At 59.5% G+C, this 26,843-nt stretch overlaps 4 protein-coding genes across 8 annotated transcripts in view; 3 read left to right on the forward strand and 1 right to left on the reverse strand.

The window, feature by feature from the left end:
• Positions 1-616: 616 nt before the first annotated feature.
• On the reverse strand, positions 617-1,202 carry HSPB9 (heat shock protein family B (small) member 9). Its single transcript, XM_004599156.2, has one exon. It carries the CDS (start codon positions 1,132-1,134, stop codon positions 655-657), a length of 480 nt encoding a protein of 159 aa, XP_004599213.2. The 5' UTR covers positions 1,135-1,202; the 3' UTR covers positions 617-654.
• A 156-nt stretch (positions 1,203-1,358) lies between these two features.
• Positions 1,359-8,983, forward strand: KAT2A (lysine acetyltransferase 2A). 2 transcript variants are annotated; one of them, XM_004599105.2, is made up of 18 exons: positions 1,359-2,189; positions 2,333-2,456; positions 2,618-2,763; positions 2,866-2,955; positions 3,152-3,333; positions 3,422-3,613; positions 4,345-4,451; positions 4,622-4,732; positions 4,815-4,954; positions 5,037-5,245; positions 5,351-5,477; positions 6,912-7,022; positions 7,302-7,445; positions 7,650-7,764; positions 7,875-7,911; positions 7,992-8,055; positions 8,172-8,256; positions 8,350-8,983. In XM_004599105.2, the coding sequence occupies exons 1-18, from the start codon at positions 1,569-1,571 to the stop codon at positions 8,541-8,543; spliced, it is 2,799 nt and encodes a 932-aa protein (XP_004599162.2). In that variant the 5' UTR covers positions 1,359-1,568; the 3' UTR covers positions 8,544-8,983. The 2 variants fall into 2 exon arrangements, with proteins under 2 accessions (XP_004599162.2, XP_004599161.2); XM_004599104.3 differs by having other exon boundaries at positions 4,818-4,954.
• Positions 8,984-9,580: 597 nt separating this feature from the next.
• DHX58 (DExH-box helicase 58) lies at positions 9,581-16,024 on the forward strand. The gene is made up of 12 exons (XM_004599103.2): positions 9,581-9,940; positions 10,101-10,302; positions 10,603-10,793; positions 11,341-11,457; positions 12,089-12,215; positions 12,316-12,507; positions 13,170-13,423; positions 13,729-13,878; positions 13,969-14,130; positions 14,478-14,668; positions 15,515-15,611; positions 15,746-16,024. Exons 1-12 carry the CDS (start codon positions 9,746-9,748, stop codon positions 15,929-15,931), a joined length of 2,064 nt encoding a protein of 687 aa, XP_004599160.2. The 5' UTR covers positions 9,581-9,745; the 3' UTR covers positions 15,932-16,024.
• Positions 16,025-17,746: 1,722 nt separating this feature from the next.
• The window catches only part of ZNF385C (zinc finger protein 385C), a 38,706-nt gene continuing 29,609 nt past the window's right edge, over positions 17,747-26,843 (forward strand). For all 4 annotated transcript variants that reach the window (XM_058676649.1, XM_058676651.1, XM_058676650.1 and 1 more), the window contains exon 1: positions 17,747-17,868. The gene's annotated coding sequence lies outside the window, so the exon portion shown is untranslated. The remainder of the gene's footprint in view (positions 17,869-26,843) is intronic.

Raw genomic sequence — 26,843 nt, forward strand, 5'->3', positions numbered from 1 at the left:
GGTGGGTGGGTGAGGGGGGGAGCGGGAGGGGATGGAACCAACTTTTTCTGTATTTTGTATTGTATGTTTTCTTCAACATGTAACCAATCAGTATCTTGTCAATATAGTCAACCGATCAGTGGACTTCACGCTTGTCTTGTCTTTCTATGGAGTTTATCAGATGTTCCTGGCATGATGTTCCTTTCAGCTGAGCCCAAGCGTTATTAACAACAATTGCCCCCACCATGCCAGGGAAGCCGGGTCATGATCACCAAGAGAAAGTCCATGCTATTGGCAGCTCCAGGGTGTGGGGTGGCGGGGAGGCTGCCCAGGATGAGGTTCCTTACTGGATTGTACACCACCCCTGACTCCCTGTCCTCCCTAGATTGTGGGCTGTATCAGTGCTGTGTCTGCCTACAGCGCCTGCCTCGACTTAGCACCTGTCCCCTAGGCCTTGGCTCCCAAGGCCTCCCAGCTGTCCCTCCTGGCCCCCAGCACGCCCAGCCCTCTGCTGCCCCCTGCTGGAGCTGCTCCACGGCCTGGCCACAGTGACCAGCTTCTCCGTGGCCCTCCGGGTGCCTTTCTGCCCCCTCTACCTTTGTCCCCATTCCCAGAGATGACAACAGTGACAAGGAAGGCTGCTGCACTTGGTGGTGGTTTACTAACTAGATCAGGCTAAGTTGGGGCCCTTCTTAAGGCTGTGGCCCCGGAGTCTTGGCTGGGGCGGACCTGCTGGGTGTCAAGGGGAGGCAGTGACCCGCACTGGCCTCGGACCCACAGCTGGCCGGAGGGCGTCAGGCAGCAGGTCATGGCCGTCGGGTCCAGGTCCTGTGGTAGCTGCATTTGCCGCTGCACCTTCTGCTCCATGCGGTAACTGCCCATGGCTGGGTTGCCGTACTCCCACTGCCGTTGGCCCGTCACCGTCAGGTTCTGGCCGGTCACCTGCACCACCAGCTCCTCGGGCGCGAAGCCCTGCGCGTCCATCTTCATTTGAAAATTGTCTGCAGCCCGGCCATGGTCCTGCACAGCGGCCGGGTTGTCCCTCAGCAGCTGCACCGGCAGTGTGGCCACCTGACTCCGTCCAGCAAGGGCTACGCAGGGGCTCCTGGACGCCGCCCGGCTCCCGTTGGACAAACTGCTGCTGACCCGCTGCATCCAAGAAAGCAACTGCTGACTGGGGTCTCGAGGCTCCGAGCTGGGGCACGCGTGTGGGTTCTCGGAGGCGGGGGTGGGGGTGGGGATCTTCCTGAGCGCAGCTCACTCACCCCGCCCCATACGCTGGCTCCCTTTGAGTTCCTTCACTTTCGGGCGGCCCTGGCGCACACACTTCTACTCCCAGCACCTGGCCCTGCCTTTCACGCTCTGTTCTCCCATCGACACAAAGTACGCAAAATGGAACAGGTGCATTTCCCGGAGGGAACATCCCAGGCAGCCACCATGCCCCTGGGGACTCCCAGCTTCCCACACGGCTTCCCCTGCGCGGCTGCAGCCCCACTTCTGGGCCGCGTGGACCGGGGCCTCGGCGCCCATAGGGGTGCGGTGGCAGGGGCTGCACCCGGCACCCCCCAAACTGGCGCCTATTTCCTAGGATGCTCCTCCTCGTCCCCAAGAACGCAACAACCGTTAACGTTCCCGGATGCTTTCCAGAGAAATTGGAAGGGACGAAGCTCGGTTTGGCATGCCCTTGCGCCCGCAGCTGTCCGGGACCAAGACACAGGGCGGAAAAGTCTGGAAGCCGCAGTCTGGGGTCGCGGCGGAGGACGACTACAACTCCCATCGTGCATCGACAGGCGGCGTCTGCGCACTGCGCGCCGGTTGCCCATGCGGCCCTAGGGCTGGGAGCGCGGCGCCGCTCCGCTGCGGGGAAGGCCATGGCGGAACCCTCCCAGGCCCCGGCCCCGGTTCCGACCGCGCAGCCCCGGCCCCTTCAGTCCGCAGCCCCTACTCCAGCTCCGACTCCTGCGCCCAGCCCCGCTTCAGCCCCGATTCCGGCCCCCACGCCGGCACCAGCCGCTGCCCCAGTTGCAGCGCCGGCCGGGAGCACAGGGACTGGAGGGCCCGGAGTAGGAAGTGGGGGAACCGGGAGTGGGGGGGATCCGGCGCGACCTGGCCTAAGCCAGCAGCAGCGTGCCAGCCAGAGGAAGGCGCAGGTCCGGGGACTCCCGCGCGCCAAGAAGCTTGAGAAGCTAGGGGTCTTCTCTGCTTGCAAGGTGGGGGCGGGGCCTAAGGTGAAAGGGGGCGGGGCCCGGGGGCATCCCTGGGCTTGGGTGGGAGTTGGGGAGCGATACGTTGGAGGCTGAGCAGCTCCTGTCCCTGGGGTGCAGCGCCGGTTGACTTGGTCTCTTGCCTCCAGGCCAATGAAACCTGCAAATGTAATGGCTGGAAAAACCCCAAGCCCCCCACTGCTCCCCGCATGGACCTCCAGCAGCCGGCAGCTAACCTGGGCGAACTGTGCCGCAGCTGTGAGCACCCCTTGGGTAAGGCAGGCTGCCCCAGGACGTCAGCTCTGGGAAATCAGGGCAACTCCTAGGGAGGCATGGGGCAGGGGGTCAGGTGCACCCTGATGAGGGGAGGGGCAGGAAGTCGCGTCAATTTCTCCTGTCTCTTCTTCCCAACCCTGCTGGCTGCCCCTCTGCAGCGGACCACGTGTCCCACCTGGAGAACGTGTCCGAAGACGAGGTGAACCGGTTGCTGGGCATGGTGGTGGACGTGGAGAACCTGTTCATGTCCGTTCACAAGGAGGAAGACACGGACACCAAGCAGGTCTATTTCTACCTCTTCAAGGTGAGCATCCATGCCGGCCAGCGGGGATGAGTGGCTGAGGTGTAGTGGGGAGGGTCCCAGCGCTGAGTTCTGAAGTTCTTCTCCTCCTCCTTCTTCCGCCAGCTACTGCGGAAGTGTATCCTGCAGATGACCCGGCCCGTGGTGGAGGGCTCCCTGGGCAGCCCCCCGTTTGAGAAGCCTAATATTGAGCAGGTGTGTGATGGGGAGGATGATGAGCAGAACAGAACTGGGGGCCACTGTGGGGAAGGGACGGTGCTGTGTCCTCCCTCCTACTCTGGCTGAGAGAGTGGTGGGTGGGGCAGGGCGGGGGTTGCACAGAGAGAGAGGGACACCCCATGGTCTCCCAGCTGAAAAACTGCCGGCTCGCCCCCCACCTGCCCCTTCCCAGGGAGTGCTGAACTTCGTGCAGTACAAGTTTAGTCACCTGGCGCCCCGGGAGCGGCAGACCATGTTCGAACTCTCCAAGATGTTCCTGCTTTGTCTTAACTACTGGAAGCTGGAGACACCCGCTCAGTTCCGGCAAAGGTCCCAATCAGAGGATGTGGCGACATACAAGGTCAACTACACCAGGTAGGCCTAGTGGGGGTGAAGGTGGTGGGTAGAGTTTGGAAACCCCATGAGGATTCAGTGGTTCCCACCATCGTCCCCTGAACCCCAGATGGCTGTGTTACTGCCACGTGCCCCAGAGCTGCGACAGCCTCCCTCGCTACGAGACCACACATGTCTTTGGGCGGAGCCTGCTCCGTTCCATTTTCACGGTGACCCGTCGGCAGCTGCTGGAGAAGTTCCGGGTGGAGAAGGACAAGCTGGTGCCAGAGAAAAGGACCCTCATCCTCACACACTTCCCCAAGTAAGGCTCCTTCCTGTCCTTGGGGACCGCATTCCAGGTTCATTGTCCTCGCTGTTGTCCCCTTTCTTCCAGGAAGCCTTCCTGGATCGGTCCCTCCTCTCCCTCCAGGGGCCTTCTGGGATATGGGCATCTACCTGGCAGACTCGCCCATGGTCCAGAAGCAGCTTGCTAGTATTTGCCTAGTCTGGGGATGGCAGGTACATGACCTCGGCTAACGCTGCCCCTTCCGCACCCTGGTACACGGTGCTAATTGTTTCCTCCGGGGGCCTGGACCCAGCCCCTTCCCAGCACAGCACTCCAAGGAACCAGAGCTGACACCCGAGGTGACACATCTCTACCCTGTTCCAGTCCTCTCCGTGCCCCTACACACACACACGCACACACACACCGGCTCATCACCTCTGCACAGAGCCCCTGGGTGCCCCCGCCCCTCTCCACCAGGTGGGATCCAGAGGTGGAGGGCGGGGTGGGTCCCCAGCACGCTTTGCTGCTGGAGGGAGCAAGGGGCCTTGGGGTGACTGTCCGCTCAGGCCCTGGCTCCCTGTGGTCCCCACACTGGCGAAACTGGTGGTCTCCGTGTGTCCAGGAGCGCGTCCCAGAAGACAGAGGGGGGTCTGTGACCACAGCATGCCTCCAGCCTTCCCCCACACCCCCAGGGGCCCGGCCCAGGCTCCCCTGGCCTGGGGGACACGGGGCAGGTGGAGTCATGGACTGTTGTGCCCTCTCCGCAGATTCCTGTCCATGCTGGAAGAGGAGATATACGGGGCAAACTCTCCCATCTGGGAGTCGGGCTTCACCATGCCACCCTCAGAGGGCACACAGCTGGTGCCCCGACCCGGTAGGTGGCACAACAGCCTTCCCTGGCTGCGGTGAGCCTGGGGCTGGCAGGCATGGGAAAACACAGAAGACAGGGCTCAGCAGGGTGGGGGTCCTGGGTTGCCTTGAGGGACCTGCCAACAGCTGGCCTTCCCTCCCTGAACCCGGCCCTGGCCCTGGTTTCTCGCTCAGCCACGGTCAGCGCCACCACAGTGCCCAGTGCCCCCATCTTCAGCCCTGCCACGGCCGGGGGCAGCAACAGTTCCCTGAGTTTGGATTCTGCAGGAGCCGAGCCAATGCCAGGTGTGTGGTTCACCCCGACCTCTGCTGCCTCTGTGCATCCTTGTGCCAGCCTGTCCCTGGGCAACCTTGCCAACCTAACCAGCAGGGGAGAAGAGGAAACTGCCGGAGAATCTGACCCTGGAAGACGCCAAGCGGCTCCGTGTGATGGGCGACATCCCCATGGAGCTGGTCAATGAGGTCATGCTGACCATCACTGACCCTGCTGCCATGCTGGGGCCCGAGGTGGGCAACCAGCCCATCTGCCCACCAGCGAGTGAGGGAGGGCAGCCCGAGACCCTAGCTCACCACCCCTGTGTGTTCCCAGACGAGCCTACTGTCAGCCAATGCCGCCCGGGACGAGACTGCCCGTCTGGAGGAACGCCGCGGGATCATTGAGTTCCACGTCATCGGCAACTCACTGACACCCAAAGCCAACCGGCGGGTGCTGCTGTGGCTGGTGGGCCTGCAGAACGTCTTCTCCCACCAGCTGCCGCGCATGCCCAAGGAGTACATTGCCCGCCTGGTCTTTGACCCGTGCGTCCCCCCGACCCGGCAGGGTGGAGGGGCCAGGGAGCCCTGGGGGACTGGATCCACGCCCCACCCCACCCCCGGGCCTTGACCAGCCTCTCTTTCTCCCAGGAAGCACAAGACCCTGGCTTTGATCAAGGATGGGCGGGTCATTGGTGGGATCTGCTTCCGCATGTTCCCCACCCAGGGCTTCACGGAGATTGTGTTTTGTGCCGTCACCTCCAATGAGCAGGTCAAGGTGAGCGTCGTGCCCCTGACTCCAGCCCCAGCCCACCGCTGGCGGCTGCAGACCAGGTGGTAGGTGGTCTCTAAAGGTGTGCTTGTAGTGGCCGGTTCCAAACATCGCCACAAGGGGGCACTCCTGCGCTGACAACGGGATTGAGAAACACCTGTGGGGGCGGGGTTGGGCCAGCAGGTTAGAGACCCAGGCCCCCCCAGGGGCTCCTGCTTCCTGGAGGCACTCCCTGAGCCCAGCAGGGCTGGCTCCCCACGTGGGAGATTAGGCTGTTTCAGGCTCTCACCTTTGGCCTTGACCGGTTTTGACTGTTAAAGGTATTTTTTTTCCGGAAGGAACCAGTGGATGAACACTCTATTGTGTTTTTAAAAGTATTTTGGGGGGCCTGCACAATGGCCTAGCAGCTAAAGTCCTCGCCTTGAATGTGCCTGGATCCCATATGAGTACTGGTTCTAATCCTGGTAGCCCCACTTCCCTTCCAACTCCCTGCTTGTGGCCTGGGAAGACAGTTGAGGACAGCCCAAAGCCTTGGGACCTTGTACCCACGTGGGAGACCCAGAAGAGGCTCCTGGCTCCTGACTTTGGATTGACTCAGCTCTGGCTGTTGCAGTCATTTGGGGAATGAATCATCGGACAGGAGATCTTTCTGTCTCTCTCTGTAAATCTGACTTTCCAGTAAAAGTAAATAAATCTTTAAAAATGAAAGAGGGAAGCCCCATTGGCAGTGGCGTTCTCTCCAGCCCGGGAGGACTGCACTGTCTTGTGGCGCCACTGTGCGTGACACAGCCGCCCTGGGCTGGCTCTCTTCCCTTTGGATACCTCCCTGGGTCCCTTGTTCTACTTTTCAGTTTTTGATTTTTAGTTTATTTCTACTTATTTGAGAGAGGAGAGAGAGTTCCCCCATCCACTGGCTCACTCCCCAAGTGTCCACACAGCTGGGCTAGACAGAAGCCAGGAGCCAGGTGCTTGGCCAGTGCCTGCTGCCTGCAGGTTGAAGCAGGGAGCTGGAGTGGAAATGGATTGGATCCCATTGCTGCATTAGGGGCTGTGGACCTCCGGTGGCAGATGACCCTGCTGAGTCCCAGTGCTGGGCAGCTCTGCTGGGTGTGTCCCTGGCTCAGTGCGGCAGCACCAGCACCATGGCCGGGCCTCCTGTAACTCCCACTCCCTCCCAGCTCTGAGGTGTGGGCTGAGAGGAGCGGAGTCCTGGCTGGGCACACAGCTCCTGGGGTAGCTGCCTTTCAGCTTCGCTTCTGTGGCCTGGAGGAGACATGCCCCCCGCTTTCTGGGCTCCCTGGAGGGGAGCCTGAAGAGCAGACCCTGTGCCTGCCACAGACTCCGCCTCCTCCCCCAGCTCCTGTATCATGGGACACACAGAGACACACCCCTGCTCCTAGTCCGCCTCACCTCAGCCCTCCCACCTCGCTTTCCCTGCAGGGCTATGGGACGCATCTCATGAACCACCTGAAGGAATATCACATCAAACACAACATCCTGTACTTCCTCACCTACGCTGACGAGTACGCCATTGGCTACTTCAAAAAGCAGGTGGGCCTCGCCGCACACCTGCCCGGACCCCTGCTTGGCCCTCTCTGTAGTGGTTGCAGGAGGTGTCCCTTTGTGTCCCCTCTGCTGGCCGCCTCTCTTCCTCTGGCCACTGCTCCAGGGAAGGACGGGGCCGGCCAGGACAGTTGGGAGGCTCACAGGTGAGTGGGCACGGGGTGATGGGCCAGAAGGAAGTGTAGGAGCAGGGCCCTGGCTGGCACAGGTATTCCTGGGGGAGGGGCTGTGAGAGCTGAGCCGCAGCAGCCCATCCTGCCTCCCCAGGGCTTCTCCAAGGATATCAAAGTGCCCAAGAGCCGCTACCTGGGCTACATCAAGGACTACGAGGGTGCCACGCTGATGGAGTGTGAGCTGAACCCCCGGATCCCCTACACGGAGCTGTCACACATCATCAAGAAGCAGAAAGAGGTGATGGGGGCAGGGAGCCCCACGTGCGCCAAAGCTGTGTAACATGGCCAGCATCTGGGTCCATGCCTGTCTCCTTGGAGCACGGGGTGGTTAGCAGGGCAGGTGCTGGGTGAAGGCCCACAGCAGCCAGGCTCTCGTACCCTGCCAGCCCGCCCAGGCCAGGCAGTGGCCGCAAGCAGTGCCTCAGACCCTGCCTCCCCTCAGATCATCAAGAAGCTGATTGAGCGTAAGCAGGCGCAGATCCGCAAGGTGTACCCTGGGCTCAGCTGCTTCAAGGAGGGCGTGCGACAGATCCCCGTGGAAAGCGTACCTGGCATCCGTGAGCAGAACTCCTGGCGGGGGTGGGAGGGCAACCTGCCTGTGGTGTGGATGAGCACCTGCTGTGTGGCCCCGCATCCTAAGGGGCCCTCCCCCCTGCCCTTCTTGCAGGAGAGACTGGCTGGAAGCCGCTGGGGAAAGAGAAGGGGTGAGTATTCCTTTGGGGGCAGGGCGGGGGTCAGGGCCGGCCCAGGGCTGCAGCCCCAGGCTTGGCATCTCTCGTCCCAGGAAGGAGCTGAAGGACCCCGATCAGCTCTACACAACCCTCAAGAACCTACTGGCCCAGATCAAGGTAGGAAACCAGGCTCCCCATATTCCGGGGGATTCCCATGCTGTCAGGATTAGGGGCAGTCGTGGGCTGGGCAGGGTCCGGGGGGTGCCTGTCCCCAGCTCAGCTCTCCCCTCCAGTCCCACCCCAGTGCCTGGCCATTCATGGAACCCGTGAAGAAGTCAGAGGCCCCCGACTACTACGAAGTCATCCGCTTTCCCATTGGTGAGGAGCTGCCCTCCCAGCACCACCCCACCCCCTCCCCACCCCCAGCAGACATCTGGGTGGCTGCAAGGTGAATCCGTCTCTTGACCCTAGACCTGAAGACCATGACAGAGCGGCTGCGCAGCCGCTACTATGTGACCCGGAAGCTGTTTGTGGCTGACCTGCAGCGGGTCATCGCCAACTGTCGGGAATACAACCCCCCGGACAGTGAGTACTGCCGCTGTGCCAGCGCGCTGGAGAAGTTCTTCTACTTCAAGCTCAAGGAGGGAGGCCTCATCGACAAGTAGCCCCGGCCTGGGGCCACATCCCCAGCTCAGGCAGCTCCAGCTCGGATTCCATCGATTCTGACCTCTGCTTCCCAGGGCGCCCAGCCCGGATGCTGCTGCCTTGCTGGGGCCTGAAGCATCCAGGTGCCCATGACCACTGCGCCTGACCTCGCGGAGAGGACACCGACTGGGGCATGGGGGCGGGGTGGAGGTGACCCGAGGAGGAGCTGCCTGGTCTGCCCTGTGCCCCACGGAGTGACGGGGGCAGGACTTCTGGGCCTAGTCCTCCCCGAGATGAGCAGTAGGCTTGGGGCTGGAGGGGCCTGAGGGGCCCAGCCTTGCCTTGCTCTGTTCTGTCAGTTTGTGTCCCCGCCAAAAGTGGGGTCATGGGGACCATTATTTCCTGATATTAATCCCTTGGAGGGAACAATAAAGTTGTTTTTGTTCTTTTTTTTTTTTTTTTGTCTCTGTGTGATTGTCTCTTTGGTATACTCCCAAAGCCTTGATCCCCTCCAACACCCTCTTAAACACCAGAACCTGTATTTTTTTCTGTAAGTTGTATGTATGTATTTGGGAGACAATGACAGAGAGGGACCTCCTGTCCACTGGTTCACTCCCCAAATGCTGACGAGAACCAGGGCTGAGCCAGGAACTTGGCCAGAGCCATCCTCTGCTGCTTCCGGGACACACTAACAGGAAGTTGAGTTGGAAACCTTGGCCCTGATGTGCAACGCAGGAATTCCCAGCAGCGGCTCAGCTCACCACCCTGGGCTGGAACCTGCTGAGCCTCAGGCTTGCTGCATACCCCCCCCCACCCTCGCCCCCAGTTCAGCCTTCAGAACCTCGGCCTTAACCCTCACTGGCGGTCACCTGGCTGGCCCCAGCTACAGCCGAGTGCCAGGTGAGCAGAGGGCAGAGAACCTGTGAGCAAGCAGCATGTCCTGGGGCAGAAGACAGGGCTGGGAAATCCCTGAGGTTGGACTCTAGCTATGTCAGCTGAGCTGGCTCCTCCTCCTGCTTTCAGTTTCCATTTCTGCTCTCCCATCCTTGAAGTTGGGGCCGCCCTCTGCTTGCCAGCCAGAGATCTGAGTGAGCTCTGGCCCGGGCAGGCTGCAAGTGGATTCCCAGGGTGCTCAGCATCACCTCTCCAGGGGGAGCACGGTGGAGACCTGCACCTCAGGACGGGGCTAGCCAAGCCTTCAACAGGGAGAGCTGGTAGGGCTATGGTCCCGGTTCCCTGCTGGTGCAGAATGGAGCTGCGTCCTTATCAATGGGAAGTGATCATGCCTGCCTTGGAAGGCAAGAATATCATTGTGTGGCTGCCCACGGGCACCGGAAAGACCCGGGCGGCTGCCTATGTGGCCAAGAGGCACCTGGAGACGGTGACTGGAGCCAAGGTGGTGGTCCTGGTCAACAGGGTGAGTGCCCACTGCCCCATCAGCAGGCTCTCTGCTGCCCCCATGTTCTCCAGCTGCCTGGCACCCTGGCCACCATCTGGCACTGGGCCACATCTCTGCCATATCGCACTTGCCCCTGTTCCATCCCACAGCCACTCCTGGTCTCATTCTCCACCTACAGGTGCACCTGGTGACCCAGCACAGCGAGGAGTTCAGCCGCATGTTGGATGGACGCTGGGCCATGACCACCCTGAGGGGGGACATGGGACCGCGGGCCAGCTTCGGGCACCTGGCCCGGTGCCACGACCTCATCATCTGCACAGCTGAGTTGCTGCAGCTGGCGTTGGCAAGCACGGAGGAGGAGGAGCATGTGGAACTCACAGGTGAGGGCTGGGGTGAGGCAGATGTGCACCTCAGTTATAGGCAGTTGGAGCTGGGCGGGAGTGCCACTCGCTCAGCCAGGCTCCCCCTCTGGTAGGAACAGACCCGGCAGCAGCGCCGCCCTCTGCTAGCCAAGGCTAATTCCACTGATGTGTAGGATGGTGCTGAAGCCCCCCCCCTACACCTGGCACCTTCCCTGAACCCAGCTGCCAGTCCCGTGAAGGAAGGAAGCTGTGGGGGCGGGGGAGGCTGGGAGTAGGGCTGGTGAAGCATTACTCATAGCCCTCCTCATGTGCCCCCAGCCTTCACACTGCTCGTGGTGGACGAGTGTCACCACACGCACAAGGACACCGTCTATAATGTCATCCTGAGTCGCTACCTGGAGCTTAAGCTGCAGAGGGTGCAACCTCTGCCACAGGTGCTGGGACTCACAGCCTCCCCTGGCACTGGTGGGGCCTCCAAGCTCCAGGGAGCCATCGACCACATCCTAAAGGTCAGTTCATGCCCATGGCCCTGCCTGCCCTGCTTCCTTCCCCTGTGCCACCCCCTACCAGCCCTGCTCCTCTCGCCCTTCTGGCAGAATCCAGGCCCCTTTCTCAAACAAGGTCTAACCTCCAATGGCTTCTTGCGCTTTCCATCAACTTCTGCTGTCTCCACTTGATGAAGTCCCATGCACGATCTAGCCCCCGCCTTCATCTGCCTTTTGCTGCAATGCTCTGTTGGCACTCCTCAGCCCAAGTGTTACCTCTCTGCTGTCCCCCACAATCACCCCCCCCCCCAGCAATGTGTCCAGTTATCCAACTTGAGTCTCCAGAATTGCTTCACCAAGTATCTCCTTCTGGATTATCTTCTGCCTCCCTCACAGCCACACAGGTGCCCCGTGCTTCCAGTGCCCAGGACATAACCAGGGCAGGGAGCAGCAGTGGGAGCCATCTGTCAGCAAAGTGAATCCCTTCCCTCCAGAAACCTCGAGCTGCCTGTCCCCAGCTGCCACCCGCCTCCCTTCCCCCCTGCCACTGAAGCCTCTGTCTCATCCCCAGCTCTGTGCCAACTTGGACACCTGGCGCATCATGTCACCAGAGCGCTACCAGTCCCAGCTGCAGCAGCACGTCCAGCAGCCCCGCAAGCGATATGACCTCTGCCACCGTCGCAGCCAGGTGCACGAGGGGCAGGACATGGGTTGACCAAGCAGTCCGCTGCGAGGTTCACACACTGAGGTTTGGCTCTTGAGTCTACCCTCACAGCCTCTGGTGGAGTCTTAGAGTCTCCTGTCTCCCTTCTGTGAAGTGGATTGCAGCCAGCCCACACCCATGGTCTGTGGTTTCGATGGACCCTTGCAGGAGCCTGGCCTCTGTCCCACACTGGCAAGCTCTGCACCTGGGATGCTGTCTGATGGTCATGACAGGGCGGGATCAGGGGGCCAGGGTGCACAGCGACTGAGACAGAATGGACGCCTCCTTCACTCTCCTGCTGGCCTCTGGAACTCTCAGATAAAACAGAGGGCCATGTTTCAAACACTGGCTGCTCTGCTTCACATCCAGCTTCCTGCCAATGCACCTGGGGAAGCAGCAGAAAGTGGCCCTAGAGCTTGGGCCTCTGCACCCATGTGGGAGACCAGGAAGAAATTCCTGGCTTGGCCCTGCCTCAACCATGTGGGGAGTGAGCCAGTGGGTGGGAATTTTGTGTATGTGTCTGCCTCTCACTAAGTCTTTCAAAGCTTTCTGCTAATGACCACATGGGTGCCTGTTGCTTCTGGGATTCCTCACACCCCATCATTCTCTTACTCAGGACCCATTTGGGGACTTGCTGAAGAAGCTCATGGACCGAGTGCATGACCAGATGGATATGCCCAAGCTGAGCCGGGACTTTGGCACACAGAACTACGAGCAGCAGGTGGTGGAGCTGAGTCAGACTGGTGAGGCATACTTCTCCTGCAAAGGGCCAGGTTGCTGGGTGGGTCCTAGCCCATGGGGTGGAGCCTGGGCCCGCTCTGACCCCTTGCTGGTGGTCTGCAGCGGTTGAGGCTGGGCAGCAGGAGTGGCGGGTATATGCACTTCACCTGAGGCGCTACAACGATGCGTTGCTCATCCACGACACGGTGCGCGCCGTGGATGCCCTGGAAGCCCTGCGAGATTTCTACAACAGGGAGCGTGCCACTAAGGCTCAGATCCTGCATGCCGAGCGCTGGCTGCTGGCACTGTTCAATGGTGAGTGCAGGCATGGGGTTCAGGGCTAGCCCCGGTGGTCAGAGGCTGGCCAGGGCACAGGTGCACTGCCTGCTGGCAAGGTGCCAGCAAGCATCGGGGACCTGATTTTTTCAATCAGAATGCAAGGTTATGTCCAGGAAATATTTCACCCATATGGGTGTAGGGGTCCAAATTGTCCTCCACTGCTTCCCCAGGCCATTAGCAGAGACCTGGATGGGAGGTGGAGCAGCCAGCACACAAATCCATGCCCATAGGGGATGTCAGCAAGACAGGTGGTGGCTTTACCAGCTATGCCACAGTGCCAGGCCTTTGAGAAGCTGTCTAGCTGGTAGGGTCCTTCAAGCCTGGGTTGGGTGGTCCCTCTGGATAGAGAGGGAGGATGAAGGGGTGAAGTTGGGGGCTGGAAGCCCAGATCAGGTAGGGTGGAGGCCCAGTCTGTCCTGGGTGCTGAGTTCCGCATGGACAGCTCCAGGGCTGCCCTGAGAGCTAGGGCAAAGAGTGTAGGAGGTGCACAGGTGCCCTTAGCTGCACCTGGGAATGAAGTGGGAGCAAGCATCCTACACTGGGCCTCTCTGCATTTCTGCCACCCTGTCTCTACAAGTGCCCCTGCCCAACCCATCCCTTGACCTGAAACCTGTATCTCGTGTGGCTCTCCATGGCAGAATATAAGGATGAGTTGGACTGTCTGGCAACACAAGGCCCTGAGAACCCCAAGCTGGAGAAGCTGAAAAGCATCCTGCAGGAGCAGTTCAGAGGCCCTAAGAACCCCCGGGGCATCATCTTCACTCGCACCCGCCAAAGTGCCCGCTCTCTGCTGCTCTGGCTCCAGCAGCAGCCTGACCTGCAGATGGTCGACATCAAAGCCCAGCAGCTGATTGGGGCGGGCAGCGGCAGTCAGAGCTCACACATGACCCAGGTGGGGGGCTGGGGGAGTTCCCCAGGGTGCAGAGGTGTGGGGCCGGGGAGCCCCAGGGAGAGAGAGCCATGCTGATGTCCCCCTTGCTGGGCAGAGGAGCAGACCTAAGAACTCCCAGGCGCAGGAGGGGCCTGTGGGGAGGAGAGGGTGGTCTTTAGTCCCATACAGGAGCAGCGAAGAGCCTGGGAATTTCTCGCAGAGAAAGGGGTCTGGGGACAAGATCCTGGGCACAGGCTGGTGGAGTAGAGGGGCCAAGCGGGGGCCTGCTCCCGACCACGTGTTTCTGCCCACTCTGCCCGACCCAGAGGGACCAGGAAGACGTGATTCGGAGGTTCCGGGCTGGCACGCTAAACCTGCTGGTGGCCACAAGCGTGGCCGAGGAGGGGCTGGACATCCTGCAGTGCAGCATAGTGGTGCGCTATGGGCTGCTCACCAACGAGATCTCCATGGTACAGGTACGCACCCCGCCCCTCTGCCCCAACCCCTTAGAGGCTGCAGGCTGGGACTCCAGCCCTTCTCAGGCCCTGCTTCACGTCCCTCCCCAGGCCAGGGGCCGGGCCCGTGCGGGTCAGAGCGTGTACTCATTTGTGGCGACCAAGGACAGCCAGGAGCTACGGAGGGAACTGACCAACGAGATGTTAGAGGAGCTGATGAAGCAGGCAGTGGCTGCTGTGCAGAAGATGGACCCAGCAGAGTATGAGGCCAAGGTCAGTCCTTCAGGGAGGGGCAGGCCATGGAGCTCTATGTGGTGGGTCTCTGGGTATATGCTCACACATGCACATGCATACTCATGCACACATGCCATTCCACGCCTCCTTCCTCATGGGTTACCTTGGTGGGGGCAGTGAGAGGTGGAGGGAGAAAGGGTGAGAGGGAGAGACCAAAAGAGGCAGGCATGCAGCTGTCAGGAAGGACAGGCTGGTTCCTGATAGGCCTTGAGCCCCTGCAGCTGGGCCTTGTGCGGGATGGTGCTGTCTACCCCTGTGGCCCCAGCACAGTCACTGGAGCTAACCTGTGATGAGTGCCACCTCCCTGCCGCTCCCTGACCCCCCAGATCCGAGATCTGCAGCTCGCAGCCCTAATCCACCGGGCAGCCCGGGCTGACCAGAAGAAGCAAGCACGGAACCAGTTCACTGCGGAGCAGGTGCGGCTACGGTGCATCAACTGCATGGAGGCTGTGGGCCACGGGAGTGACCTGCGGAAGGTGGAGGGTGCCCACCACGTCAACGTGAACCCCAACTTCTCGTGAGTCCTGGCAGGAGCGTGGGCATGGGGCTAGGGGTAAAGAACTCCCTCTCTCATCCAGATAGTGCCTGGAGGGCATTTTATCCAGCACAGAGTTGGCATTTCCACCCTAGGTAGGCAGGGTTTATTCACATCTCCTTGGTCAGAGAGGCTCAGAGAAGCTACGTGTCTTGTGACTTAACACCTGGCATTCAGGGTTCCAAGTGGCCAATGTGTGGTCCTGGCTCTTCAGACAACATCAAGAGAGGCTGTCCCCGAGCCGTCCCCCAGCTTCTGACTCCGGGAGGGTGACTTCTGCCATCCCTGGCACCATTCTCAGGTGTTAAGTAGGCACATGCTATGTGCCAGGTGCTCATGGAAATGCTCTCATTTGCGAACACAACCTTCCACCTAGGCCTTGGAGGACAAGTTGTGATAAGGTGACCAAAGGTGATGCGAGGGTGACCAAAGACCCGGGACACAGGGACAAGCCCAAGGGGTCAGCCTTTACCCCAGAGGGAATGAGGAATCTCTGTAGTTTCTATAGTTTTTCAAACAAGAAGCTGGCAGCTTCCCCACGCTTGAGCAGGTGGCAGAGCATTGCTTGGGATCAGAAATGAAGACTGCACTTGATCTTAGCCAAAAGGTTGAGAAGTGATAGGAGTGAAGACTGAGGCAGGCAATCCCTTAGGAGGTTGTTGGATTCCTCCTGAACTTGGCCAAAGGATGGTGGAATCAGGCAGGATGTCCTGCAGGTTTCCCTTTCCTGGCCCTGGGAAGTTGGGAAGGCCCTCCCAGAGGGAAGTTCAGGTGCAGCCGCAGCCAGGAAGAGTCCCTGAGGGCTGTGGCCATCTCACTCCTCCCCAGGATCTACTATACTGTCTCCCGGGACCCCGTGGTCATGGACAGAGAGTTCCGGGACTGGAAGCCTGGGGGTGTCATTAGCTGCAGGAACTGTGGGGAGGTACGTACTGGGTCTGGGTCCCAGGTTAGAGCCCTCAGTCTGAGAGAGGCAGGCCTGCGGGGTGTGTGGAAGTTGTCCCTGAAGGCAGAGGCAAGCACCCAGAGCTACTCTGTCTCTCCTTCCCCGGCCCACAGCCCTGGGGTCTGCAGATAATCTACAAGTCCCAGAACCTGCCGGTGCTCAAAGTCCGCAGCATGCTGCTCGAGACCCCCCGAGGGCGAATCCAGGCCAAGCAGTGGTCCCGCGTTCCTTTCCCGGTGCCAGAGTTTGACTTTGTACAGCATTGCGGCCTGAGCTTGGAGGATCTCCTCCTGGACTGACCGCCGTGGTGCTGTAGTACCCAGCTCAGCCTGCAGGGAGCAGGAGAGTCCGCAGCAGCAGTCACCTCCTCTGTCCCCATCACTCCAAACCCTGGATCCGTTACCCTCCAAGCTGACCAGCGCATCACCTGGTGCCCTGATGAGGGAAAATTCCCCAAGTGAGGAAGCACCTGGAGAGTTCCAACTCAGCCAGCCAGCCACACACACACACACAGAGTGAGGCACACTGGATGGAGGGATGGAGTCGACAGGTCGACCTGTTTCCCCCATTGTGTGCTAGGCCACTGTTGGAAGCCTCTCACCAGTGTCCAATAGATGAGAAAATGGAGCAAAAATGCATGGAAGGTTTCAGGAACTCTGATGAAATAAACTCATGTATTGATAGTGTGTGGTTCTGTGAGGTCTCACACAGACGATCGCCCATCATCAAAATCAAGAACACAGCCTTCCCACCCCTACCCCATCCTGTCCTCTTCCCACCCTCCCTGTGGCCTGCTGCGTAATGATAATGATAAAATACTTCCCTTTTCATGGGTGTCATGGGGGCTTACTCAGCAGGAACATGTCTAAATTTGAGACTCATCAAAAGGGTCCCTGGTGAGGGGGCTGGCACTGTATCAGAGTGGGTAAAGTTACCTCCTGCGGCATCCCACATGAGCATTGGTTTGAGTCCAAGTTGTTCCACTTTTTTTTAAGATGATGATGATGATGATGATTGGAAAGGCAGATATACACAGCGAAGGAGAGACAAGACCTTCCATCCACTGGTTCACTCCCCAGGTGACCACAATGGCCAGTGCTGAGATGATCCAAAGCCAAGAGCCAGGAGCTCCTTCTGGGTCTCCCACATGGATGCAGAATGAACCAGTAGATGGAAGATGTTTCTTCTCCTACACTCTCTGTCTTTAAACAAACAAGAAATCTTTTTTTTTTTTTTTAAAAGGAGGGGGTCTTTGCACCCCTTCATGGGTTTCAGCCCCACACTCACTTCCCATCCTCCCTCCATGCCCACACATCACCCCAGGATTTGAGGGGTGGGTTCAGGTGAGCTAGGGTGTGAGGGAATTATGAAGCCCTACATTTCCTGTTCTCATTTTAATAAGCAAGAAAAAAGGAAAGGCAAGATCTAGGTTGACTCTTCAGGGAAAGGGCTATTTCGGTGGTGAGAGGCCCAGCAGGCAAGGGTCACCTCCAAGAAGTGGGGGGGGGGGGTGGGCAGTGGTGGTGGCCATCCTTCCAGCTGTCTGACCTCCTGTCTGCCCCAGGGTGGGTGGGCAGGCCACAGCAGTCGTCCCCACTCCCTCCTGTTGGAGCTGAAATCCTAGCTCCAGTATCCATGGCTGCACCCCTCCCTCCCAGAGCCCTCTGTCTGCCTCCTCTCCAGGTCCACATTGACATTGGTCCCAGAGTCCCCTATCTGCGTCCCCACCCTGGGGCCCTTCCTGTCCACCTGCTCCCCATTTGGCCTGGAGTTCTGATCCTCTGATACCCACGTGCCTCTCACAGGTCAATAAAATTAGCAGGGGTGGGGGGCAGCCTGCCAGCAGGCAGGCTCAGAGGAGGTTCCCCTCGCCCACCTGCCCGTCCTGCCTGCCACACTGGCGGGGGACTTCTGGACTTGCCTCTTCCTGAGCTGGAGCTTCACGTGCAGTCGCTGGCTGCACACACCTGGGCACCTGGGCAAGAATGCGCCTGCCACGAGGTCCTCGGGACTCCCAGGGGTCCCAACTTCCCAGTTGTGCGGAGCGGCCAGGATGCACACTGCCCCACCTGCATCAGCCGGCCCGGCCCACCCGGCCAGGACTGGGCTGGGGCGGGGCCACGGCTCCTGGGCCCGCCCCTCGCCGGCCCCACCCCTCGCAGGCCAGCCGGCAGCCGCCGGGCGCGCAGAGAGGAGAGAGCAGGTGGCCGCGGCGGGCTTCGGCTCTGCCCCGCAGGTAAGAGGGCAGCGCGGGTTGGTCCGCGCCACGGACCTCGAGGGCAGCGCGCTGGCACAAAGCGAACCCTTTCACCTGTCCCGTGCCCTCGTCCTCAAACTGAGGGACCTCCAGGGACTATGAGGGCATCCGTGTCTGGGCTATTGCTCCCCCACCCCCGTTGTGGGACACCCACTAAGTGCGACTGAACTCAGGAAGGTAGGGGTTGATGGGGTGTGGTGTCCTAGCGGCTTCTCCTTGGAACCGAGGTGGGTTCAGAGCCGGGCAGAGGAGGGAGCCGGGCTTGCTGGAGGGACAGCCCTTGCCGATGACCTCTCAGGCCCCCAGAGAGTGGACTGCTTTTGCCCCAGAATGCCCGGTCCTCCGCCAGTGGCTGGTGAATGCTGCAGCCCCTGTGGCCTCTGTCCTGGGCTCAAATGAGGTAAGAACCCCGGCAAGGCTGAACTGGGTCTTGGGCTTCTCAGTGAGCAGAGCACCACCTGCGTAATTCATGGGGTGCGGGAAGAGGATGGACAGGTGTGCACCCCCATGGCCTGGGCAACCGAGAACCTGGAGACAGCTGTTATTTTACCTGTCCTCGTGTCACAGAGGCAGATCTGGGCCTTATATTCTGCAACAGGGGGTGGGAAGGGTAGATGCCTTTGCATCCTTGGGTGTTGAGATCGAAGCCCTAGGGAACAGGTCCTGCCTCTCTCAAGAAAGCCTTCCTGGAAGAGGAGAACCTGGGCTGACAGCTTGGAGATGATGCTAAGGGCTGAGATGGGGCAGCCCAGAGGTTCCTGGCTTGTGTGATGGAGGGAGGTCCTGGATGCTGCCCTGCTGGTCAAGCAGGACCCCAGAGACTGTCAGAAACCTCCAGATAGGCACCAGTGACTACTGGAGGAGAGCCATCACCTTGTCTGGATTCCCACTCCGTGCTGCCCTCTCCTGCTACCACGCTGACCCTCAAGGCAAGAGGTTCTTTCTGGCATCCAATGTCCACTCTGTCTTCTTTAGCCCTTGCTTCTTGCTCACACTAGGCAGTGTATTGTGGTGGAAAGAACAGGGACTTGGGGGCCGGCAGGACTTGAATTAACGTCCCCCACCACTCTGTGTGACCATAGGCTGGTGTCTCAGCCTTGCTGTTTGCCGCCTCACCTATAGAATAGGTAATTATAGAGTGTGCTTCAGCAGCGGCTGTAAGGATTACGGGGACCCTGCCCTAGGGTGCTTAACACAGGGCCTGGCGCCCGTGGAGGGCTCAACACATTTAAACAGCCCCTCCTGTGTGGGACAGCAAAGCCACCCTGGGCTGGCTGGGATGGGGGAGGTTTAAAGCTTGGCCACAGAGAACCAAGTCCTTCCTAACCTCCCTCACCTCCCATCCAGCCCCTGCTCCCTGCTGGTCCCTGGCTCTCCAGACCCTGCTGGGCCACCTGCCCTGGGCTGCTTCCCACCTCTTGGCTTAGTCACCCTGTGTGTGGCCTCTGGTCTCTAGTGTGGGCAGCGGGGGTCCCCCCAGGGTGGAGACTAGCGTCAGCAGTTGCACCACTGCTGACCTCCATGGAACAGGCTCTGATTTGGGGGAACGCCTCCTGGAAAAGTACCCTAATGTCATCCTTTCCCTGCCTGCCCCACCTCCAGAGACACAGATCTGGTCCATAACTCCTAGGAGCAGAGAAATCTGAACTTGAACCTGATCTTACTGGTCATTGTGAAGGTGCATGTGTCAAGGTAGGAGGTGACAGCATGATTCATTTCACAGCTAATGAGCTTGATTTGGAATCTTTAGACCTGTGTCGGGGGTCATTTATCCTCTCGCCCCAGACCTTGCCAGCATGAGCCTTGGATGGGCCTGTGACCACAAATGTCACTGGGTTCATTCCCTCCCTGCTCTCCTTGTCCCGCTGTCAACCCAGGCTGAGGACATGCTTAGCCGAACTAGCAAGGAGTTCCAAGGTGACATGAAGATTATCACCAGTAAGTGGTCCCCCTTTGGGCCTCCTGACCTCATTCTCTGCCCTAAAATTGGGACAATTAAAAAAAATTCTGTGTTGCTTATGAGGGAAGGCTGTTCATGTGTGCAGTGTGCTGGGGGTGTGGCCCCTTCCTGGAGCATGGAGCAAGGAGGCAGGGGGCTGGATGACATTGCAGGGGGAGCAGGAGGCAGAGGGAAGCCAGAACCAGCCCCTGCCCCTAGCCCCCTCCTCAGGGGAGCTGCGTGCACAGCCTGGGAAGGCTGCAGGTCTGTCATGTGGGTCCCCCCAAGAGTTTGGGCTCCAGTTGGGGAAGAGTGTGAGAGTCGACCAGCCAGGCAGTTGGGGCACATTACCAGCAGGAATGAACCTGAAGGCACTGCCTACTCAGTGGGGGGCTAGGGGACACCCTTTCTTTGCTGCAGGCCTTCTGAAGCTCATGGTCTCCGCTTGGTTCTGTGACCCCCACCTGCACATGGACCCCTTAACACCAGATGTATTTGTTGGGACCACTCATGTGTGCCCACCCACACACCTGTGCTGGCTCTGCACATGCACGCACACTGCTTATGAGCCCCCCTGGGGTACCCAGGCCACCCCACCACACGCAGCTTGCACACCCTCGCCAAAGCCACAGCCTCCCTGTCCCTTATTGGTGACCTTTCATTCACCTTGGGTGACCTGCCAGCTTCAGTGGCCAAGGGTTGGCTTAGCCAGGGGTGGCTGGGGGCCAACAGCTGGCAGCGGTTGGACTGAGGTTTGCAGCACTGCCCCCTGGGACTCCCTGCAAATCCCACAGGGCTTGTCCCTCAGCACCAGTCTCCCAGGGGGCTCTCTGTTTCTCTGGTCTTGGGCGGTTCTGGGAGCTTTTTGTCTTTCTTGGCCCATGAACGCACCATCCCTGTCCTACCACAACTGTCCCACTGTTGGTCTCTCTCTCTGTTCTGGGAAGCAGTAAGGCCAAGCATCTTTGGCTGTAGCAGGAGGTGACAAAGTACCCCAGGGGACAGTGTCACCTCTGGGCCCAGCCACCCTCCCCTGGCTGGGAGGTAGGATATAGAGGTCTTGTAGTGGACAGTGCTGACTCCTGGGTTCAGAACTCAGACTCTGAAACGCTCTGTGCTCACAAGGCCCGGGACTTGGGCATCTGAGTGGCAAGGGAGTGAGTACTATGTGGTTAGTTGACCCAACTGACCTTGACCCCAAGGAAGGGTGTGGGGACTCGCAGGCCCCTGCAGCAGTGGCATTCACCACAGCAGGGCTGAATGGATACTTTTCTTTTTCCTCGAAGCAGCCAAGCTTAACCCACCCACCCCAGGCCCTGGCTTCCTGCGCCAAACCGCTGTAGCACTCCCCGCCCTGTTCCAAACGTTTCTGCCAGCTGCGCCCCGGGCCTCAGGCTGTTTAACAGCCTTGCTGCCCTGGCCTGTGCCTCCCTGCCTCCATCGGCCCTTCACAGGGGCTGCTGTGTTGCCTGTTTGTTTATCTGACTTGGGTTTCCTTGGGTGGGGTGGGGTGGCGCCCAGCTGGCTCCACAGGCCCTTCTCCTCCCTACTGGCGATGCCCGCTCCTCCACCCCCCCACCCCCGTGCTGGCCATGTGCATCTTCCAGACATCAGCTGTGTGGATTCTTGCCTCAGGTCAGCCCACCCATCCCCCGGAGGTCTGGCCTGGTTGGGGTGACATGGGGAGGTCAGGGGCCCTATCCCTTGCAGGAGGTGTTAGGAACTGGAGCCTCGGGGGTCTTCAGGATGTGGCCCGTCCTGCTTAAGGCAGTGACACAGTGAGATGCTGGCAGGTGCTGGGCTGCAGGTTTTCTCCAGTGGCAGTCCCTTCCAGGAGCCAGGTCCTTAACCATGTCCCTAGGACCTCAGTGTGTGGTGTGTGGAGGGGGCCGCTGGCTCCTGTGGAACATGGTCTTGGTGCAGGTGGTGATAACTCCGAGGACAAGCCCTGATCACTCTGCCCATTGCCATCTCCTCACTCCCCAGGGCTGGGCTCTGCTACCGCCGCCCATAGGCTCATGGGGAACCTCACGCTTGCACATGCTTCTGCCCCTCTGCCTACAGCCACTGTGGAGATGCCTGGCCTCGTGGCTCTGGCTGGGCAGGTGGCATTCTGTCACCTTGTTCTGAGGTTTGCCATCCTACTTAGCCGCCTTCCGAGAGGTTAGGGACGTGGGAGGCCTGTTAGGACAGCTTTGACCCTCTGAGGGCAGTCCCTAGGTTGAAGCTGCGGAGCATCTATTCTGGCTTCTTCAGGATGAAGTGTGGGGTATGGAACAGTCAGTGAAGGGGATCTAGAAGCTTCCCAAATAGGCTGTGTGGGAGCCGGAGCCCCAGGCGGTGGCCCAGCTAAGGGTGGCCTGGCTAAGGGGGCGGGGGCTTCATCTGGCCCTGGGGAAGGAGCAAAGATGAAGCAGGAGCCTGGCTTCCTCTTCTTCCTCCCACTGAGACACACTTCCTTGTACCTTGCTGTCACAAGCCATGCAAGGTGTCCCTGCCCTGTCTCCCACTGGCCAAGGGGCCCAGCCACCCTCCCCCTGCTCTCAATTCAGCGACCTTGAATTATTCATTCACTTCACACCTGTGGAGCACTGCATTGCACCTGCAAGCTCTCCCCTGAGAAAGGAAGAATAAGATGGGGTGAATAATAGGAGTGGGGAGAAGGAAATCTGCTGTAAGGGACCTGTTTTGTAGGTGACCTTCTAGAATCAACCAGGAGAAGGTGGGGGGAGGTAGGGAGAGATGTTCCCCCTAACTCGGGGCCCAGCAAGAACAGGATTTGGGACGGCTCCAAGGAAGACAGCTGGCTGTGCTGTGGGCACCACGGGGAGTTTGGTGAATAGATTGGGGTGGGAGTGGCGGGGCACAGGACGCTCTGTCCTGGGCATTTTGACCCCCAGGATATTCTGAGTGCAAATCAGCAGGCCCTGGAGTCTATTTGGGGGTGTCTGTTCATCCAGCTTCACTCCTTCATCAGCTAGTCCCACATTCCTCACACCTCCCCCCATCATTAGACACACACCCTGTTTCTCCTTGCATGTGGCTTGTACCAGAATAAGGGAGCTTGGCGTTAGTTCTGTGTTGGAGGTTTGAATTATTCAACCACGTGCTGCAGGTTCTGGATCCTAGCCCTGGAACCCTGCCTAATTTGGGAAGATTTTAATTAAAGGGGAAAAAGATTAGAGGTTGGGATTCGATTCCTCTGTCCATCACATGTAATATTGCATTGTCTTGTACCCAGCTCTTTTGATCACCAACACTCTTCCAACCGTGCATGGAGGCCACGAGCTGTGTGCAAACCCAGGGAAACCTGGGAAAACCTGGAGGAAACCCAGGAGAGAGGCAGGTGACCAGGCATGGGAAGCCTTGGCACCCTCCATTTCCCACCACAGTCCTCTCCACAGGCCCTGAGTTGCGTCACAGCCGTGCCCCACAACCGCAGCTCCCACCTCCTGGCACCCTCCATGCCCGAGTCTAGCCACTCACAGTTTGCCCAGGGTGGAGACCAGGAACAGGGTGTTTTCTTTGGGCCCCCCTCCTCCTTCGCCTTCCTCCCCAGGAGTGGCAGGGAAGCCCCACTGAGGAAGGGGTAGGGCCTCTGACTCGGCCAACCTGGTGTCCCATGACCTTGCGGCCCTGGCCACTGCCACAGACCCACACACAGGGTGCTTGTCAAGCTCTGGGTGCGGGCCCGGGGCAGGCCTACCAAAGGGGCCTCCGTTGGAGCCAGGCGCTAAGGAGGGCGGTGGCACAGACCCAAGGTCTGAATGTCATGCGGGCAAGGGCTTGTTTTACATCATCTTCACCTATAGGGTTGGGATGGTGGCACTTCAGCCTGACCTAAAAAACAGGCGATCTAGGCTATACAGCCGGGTAGCAACAGTTTGGCCCCAGTCTGAGAAGACGAGGTGAGCGCCTCGCACCTGTGTTGGTGGGGAGAGGCATCCCTTGCCATGTGTGCCAGGATGTCATTCTGTTCCCTTTGTTGCCATCTCCCATCCGAGGCTTGGCCGTGAGAGCAGGTTGGGGGCTCAGTAGTGAGAAGTGCGGCTCCACACAAGGACTCCTGGGAACAGTTGCCAGCCTGTCGCCTCAGGCTCCGCTGTGGGGGCAGCTGTCTCATGCAGGTAGGACAGGACCCAAATGGCCTAGGGGTCTCAGGCCAGGGGATAGAAGTAGCTGGAAGCTTCAAGCTGCCTGGGAGTTCAGGGGCAGGAAGGGGACTTTCCTTGTAGGACGGGGCTTCACAGGCGGCAGCTGTCCCTGCTGTGTGGCTAGGCTCAGGGTGGGGAGGTCTCTGTGGGCCAGTCAGCTCTACATCTGCCTGCTCATCACAATCACCTGGGTGCTTATAACAGTGGCAGGTTCGAGCCCCGACCCCAGCTCCTGATGGCTGAAAGCATTCATTGCTGTGATCCCCTGAGGAGATCTAGGTCGCCTTCCTGGCTTTGGGCTGGCGTCTGGGGAATGTCCCGCTGGACAGGTGCATGATGGCAGATGCCAGATCTCATGACCTCAGCCCCAGAACCAGGGACCCTGGGAGTGAGGCCTGGTCCATGCCAGCCACCAAGGTCCTCAGGTGAAGTTCATGTAGCCAGCTGCATCCAGGGAGGCTTGCTGGGCTGCGGGGGCCCGGCCCTTGGCTGCGCACCTGAGCAGGCTGTAAAGTCTGAAACCCAGGCCCTCCCAGACGAAGCCCATCATAGACCTCAGCCACAGGCGTTCAGACACTGGAGCCGAGGGTCCTCAGGCAGGTCTGTCCCTCCTCTGAGAGGCCTTCCCTGACCACCCATCCTCTGTCCTGGTCCTCCCGGGCCCCCGGAGGAGGTCTCTGCTGCTTGCCACCTCTCCCTCCCATCCCTCCCCAGCACAGTGACAATGCTCCTTGAAGCCTCCTGGAGTACCGGCCGGATGCCAGGGCATGGAAGGCAGGGCCAGGCATGCAGTAGGTGCCAGCAAACATTGATTGAAAGTATGTGTTGGACCCCCTCTTCTGCCAGGCACAAGGGGGGACACTGTCCCTCGATTACTTCTTCATTCTCTCAGCAGCCCCACCTCCCAGCGGAAGCACCTCGCCCAAGGTGTTGCCCGGAGGTGCCCAGAGGGCCTGGGGCCTGTTGATGCAGCCCAGCCTCTGGTGTTCCTTGGCACAGGGTGGGGGTGAGGGAGTCTGAAAGACCTCCTTCACGCCAGGGTCAGCTGTGGGCTTCCACCCATCGGGCTCGCCTGCATGTGGCACCTTGATGTGGCCAGCACGCTGGGCTGCGGCCACCCCACCATCTCCTCTGCCAGTAGGCTCAAGGGGTGGGACAGGGAGGCTCCCAGGTCTTCATTTCCACAGGGTTGATCCTGGCAGTGTGTCAGGGACCCACCAGCTCCTTCTGAATGTAGCCCTTTAAGGAAGAGGGAGGAGTCCCAGGGTCCTCCCCAGCCTCTCCTTCCCCTTCCTTGGGGGCACACAGGAGGAAGTCCTCCTGGGAAGCTGCCTGCTAACCTGACTGCTGTAGGAACGGCAAAATGTCCTGAGGTGGGGCCAGCGACTGCCCCCCACCCCCCTCCCATCTCACCTCTTTTTCTGCAGCCCCAGCCGCTCCTTCCAGGGCCGGACAGCTCTGCCAGGCTGGGTGAGGAGGTTGAAATAATTTCCGTTGCATTGGCAACAATCACAAGTTGGATACAGCTGTGTGCCGGGATGACTGACAGTATGCTGGCAGCCTTGGGAAGCAGGAGGAGGGGCGGCGAGTTGCCAAGGAGGGTGTGGGGAACTGAGCTGGCCCAGGGCTGGGCACCTTGAGTCAGGACAGGAGCTCCTTGGTGAGGATCTTGGCATCCAGTCCAGGCCTGTTTGTCTTCCCTCTTATTTGGCCCCATAGTTTCATATATATATATATATGACTTATTTATTTTTATTTGAAAGTCAAAGTTACAGAGTAAAAAAGAGAGAAAGATAAAGATCTTCTATCCACTGGTTTACTCCCCAAATGGTTTGAACTAGACCAGTTCAAAGCCAGGAGCCAAGAACTTCATCCTGATTTCCCACTAGGTGTGGGGGCCCAAGCCGTTCTCCACTGCTTTCCTAGGCACATTAGCAAGGAGCTGGATTGGAAACCAAGCAGCCAGGACTTGAACCAGTTGCCCATATGTGATACCTGTGCCACAGGTGGAGGCTTAATCTACTACACCATGGTGTCAGACCCAGTTTCCTTGTTTTTATTTATTTGAAGGGCAGAATAAAGGCAGAGAGATCCTCTATATGCTGGTTTGCTTCCTCCCTAAATGTCTGCAACAGCCAGGGCTGGCCCAGGCTGAAGCCAGGAGCTGGGATCTGCATTGCGATCTCCCATGTGGCTGGCAGGGGTCCAAACACTTGGGCCATTATCTGGTGCTTTTCTCAGTTGCATTAGCAGGGAGTTGGATCAAAAGTGGAGCAGCCGGGACTCCAATCAGGCGGCAGATTAACCCCTGCATCCTGATGCTGGCCCCACCCCATCAGCTTCCCAGGCTCCTTCTGCCACCTGTTCCCCCTCTCTCCTCCCCTCTCCAACGTGGGGACCTTTCCCATTTGCATGGTCTCCACTATGTTTTCTCATTTAATCTCAGTCATCATCCTTCAGTTAAGGGAGCTATCAGGAGGTGGCAACCTGTTTCGCAGGCAAGGAAGCAGGTGTACTCACCATCACCTGGTCAGTAAGTGGCAGGGCCTCCCTGATTCCGTGTATTGCAGACCCCACAGATCTCAGCTGTTGACAACTACGCTAGACACAGCCGCTCACCCTTCTCTCTGCCTCCTCTGCCTTCCCCAGCTGGGTAGCAGCAGGCCAGGCCATCCTGTGCACCAACTGCCCCCAGACTCCTGGTAGCCTCATCAGGCTGGAGCCAGGAGAATGTGGGGGAGGGAAGAGACGGAGGAGTTGGGGGTGTCAGCTGCTGATGCTACTTTTTAAACAAAGACTTAGAAAGTTCAATGTGATAATCTCTTTCTCATTATTGCAGCCCAGGGCCCAGAGCTTGGCCA

The sequence above is a fragment of the Ochotona princeps genome, chromosome 17 (assembly GCF_030435755.1).
Source record: "Ochotona princeps isolate mOchPri1 chromosome 17, mOchPri1.hap1, whole genome shotgun sequence".
NCBI lineage: Eukaryota > Metazoa > Chordata > Mammalia > Lagomorpha > Ochotonidae > Ochotona > Ochotona princeps.

Coding starts and splice junctions, on each gene's coding strand:
- DHX58 (XM_004599103.2), top strand. CDS start 9,746: ATGGTCCCGGTTCCCTGCTGGTGCAGAATGGAGCTGCGTCCTTATCAA. Junction 12,216..12,315: donor GGTGGAGCTGAGTCAGACTG/GTGAGGCATACT, acceptor GGTGGTCTGCAG/CGGTTGAGGCTGGGCAGCAG. Junction 12,508..13,169: donor GCTGCTGGCACTGTTCAATG/GTGAGTGCAGGC, acceptor TCTCCATGGCAG/AATATAAGGATGAGTTGGAC.
- KAT2A (XM_004599105.2), top strand. CDS start 1,569: ATGCTCCTCCTCGTCCCCAAGAACGCAACAACCGTTAACGTTCCCGGA. Junction 5,246..5,350: donor GCCCGCCTGGTCTTTGACCC/GTGCGTCCCCCC, acceptor TCTTTCTCCCAG/GAAGCACAAGACCCTGGCTT. Junction 7,023..7,301: donor TTGGCTACTTCAAAAAGCAG/GTGGGCCTCGCC, acceptor CTGCCTCCCCAG/GGCTTCTCCAAGGATATCAA.
- HSPB9 (XM_004599156.2), bottom strand. CDS start 1,134: ATGCAGCGGGTCAGCAGCAGTTTGTCCAACGGGAGCCGGGCGGCGTCC.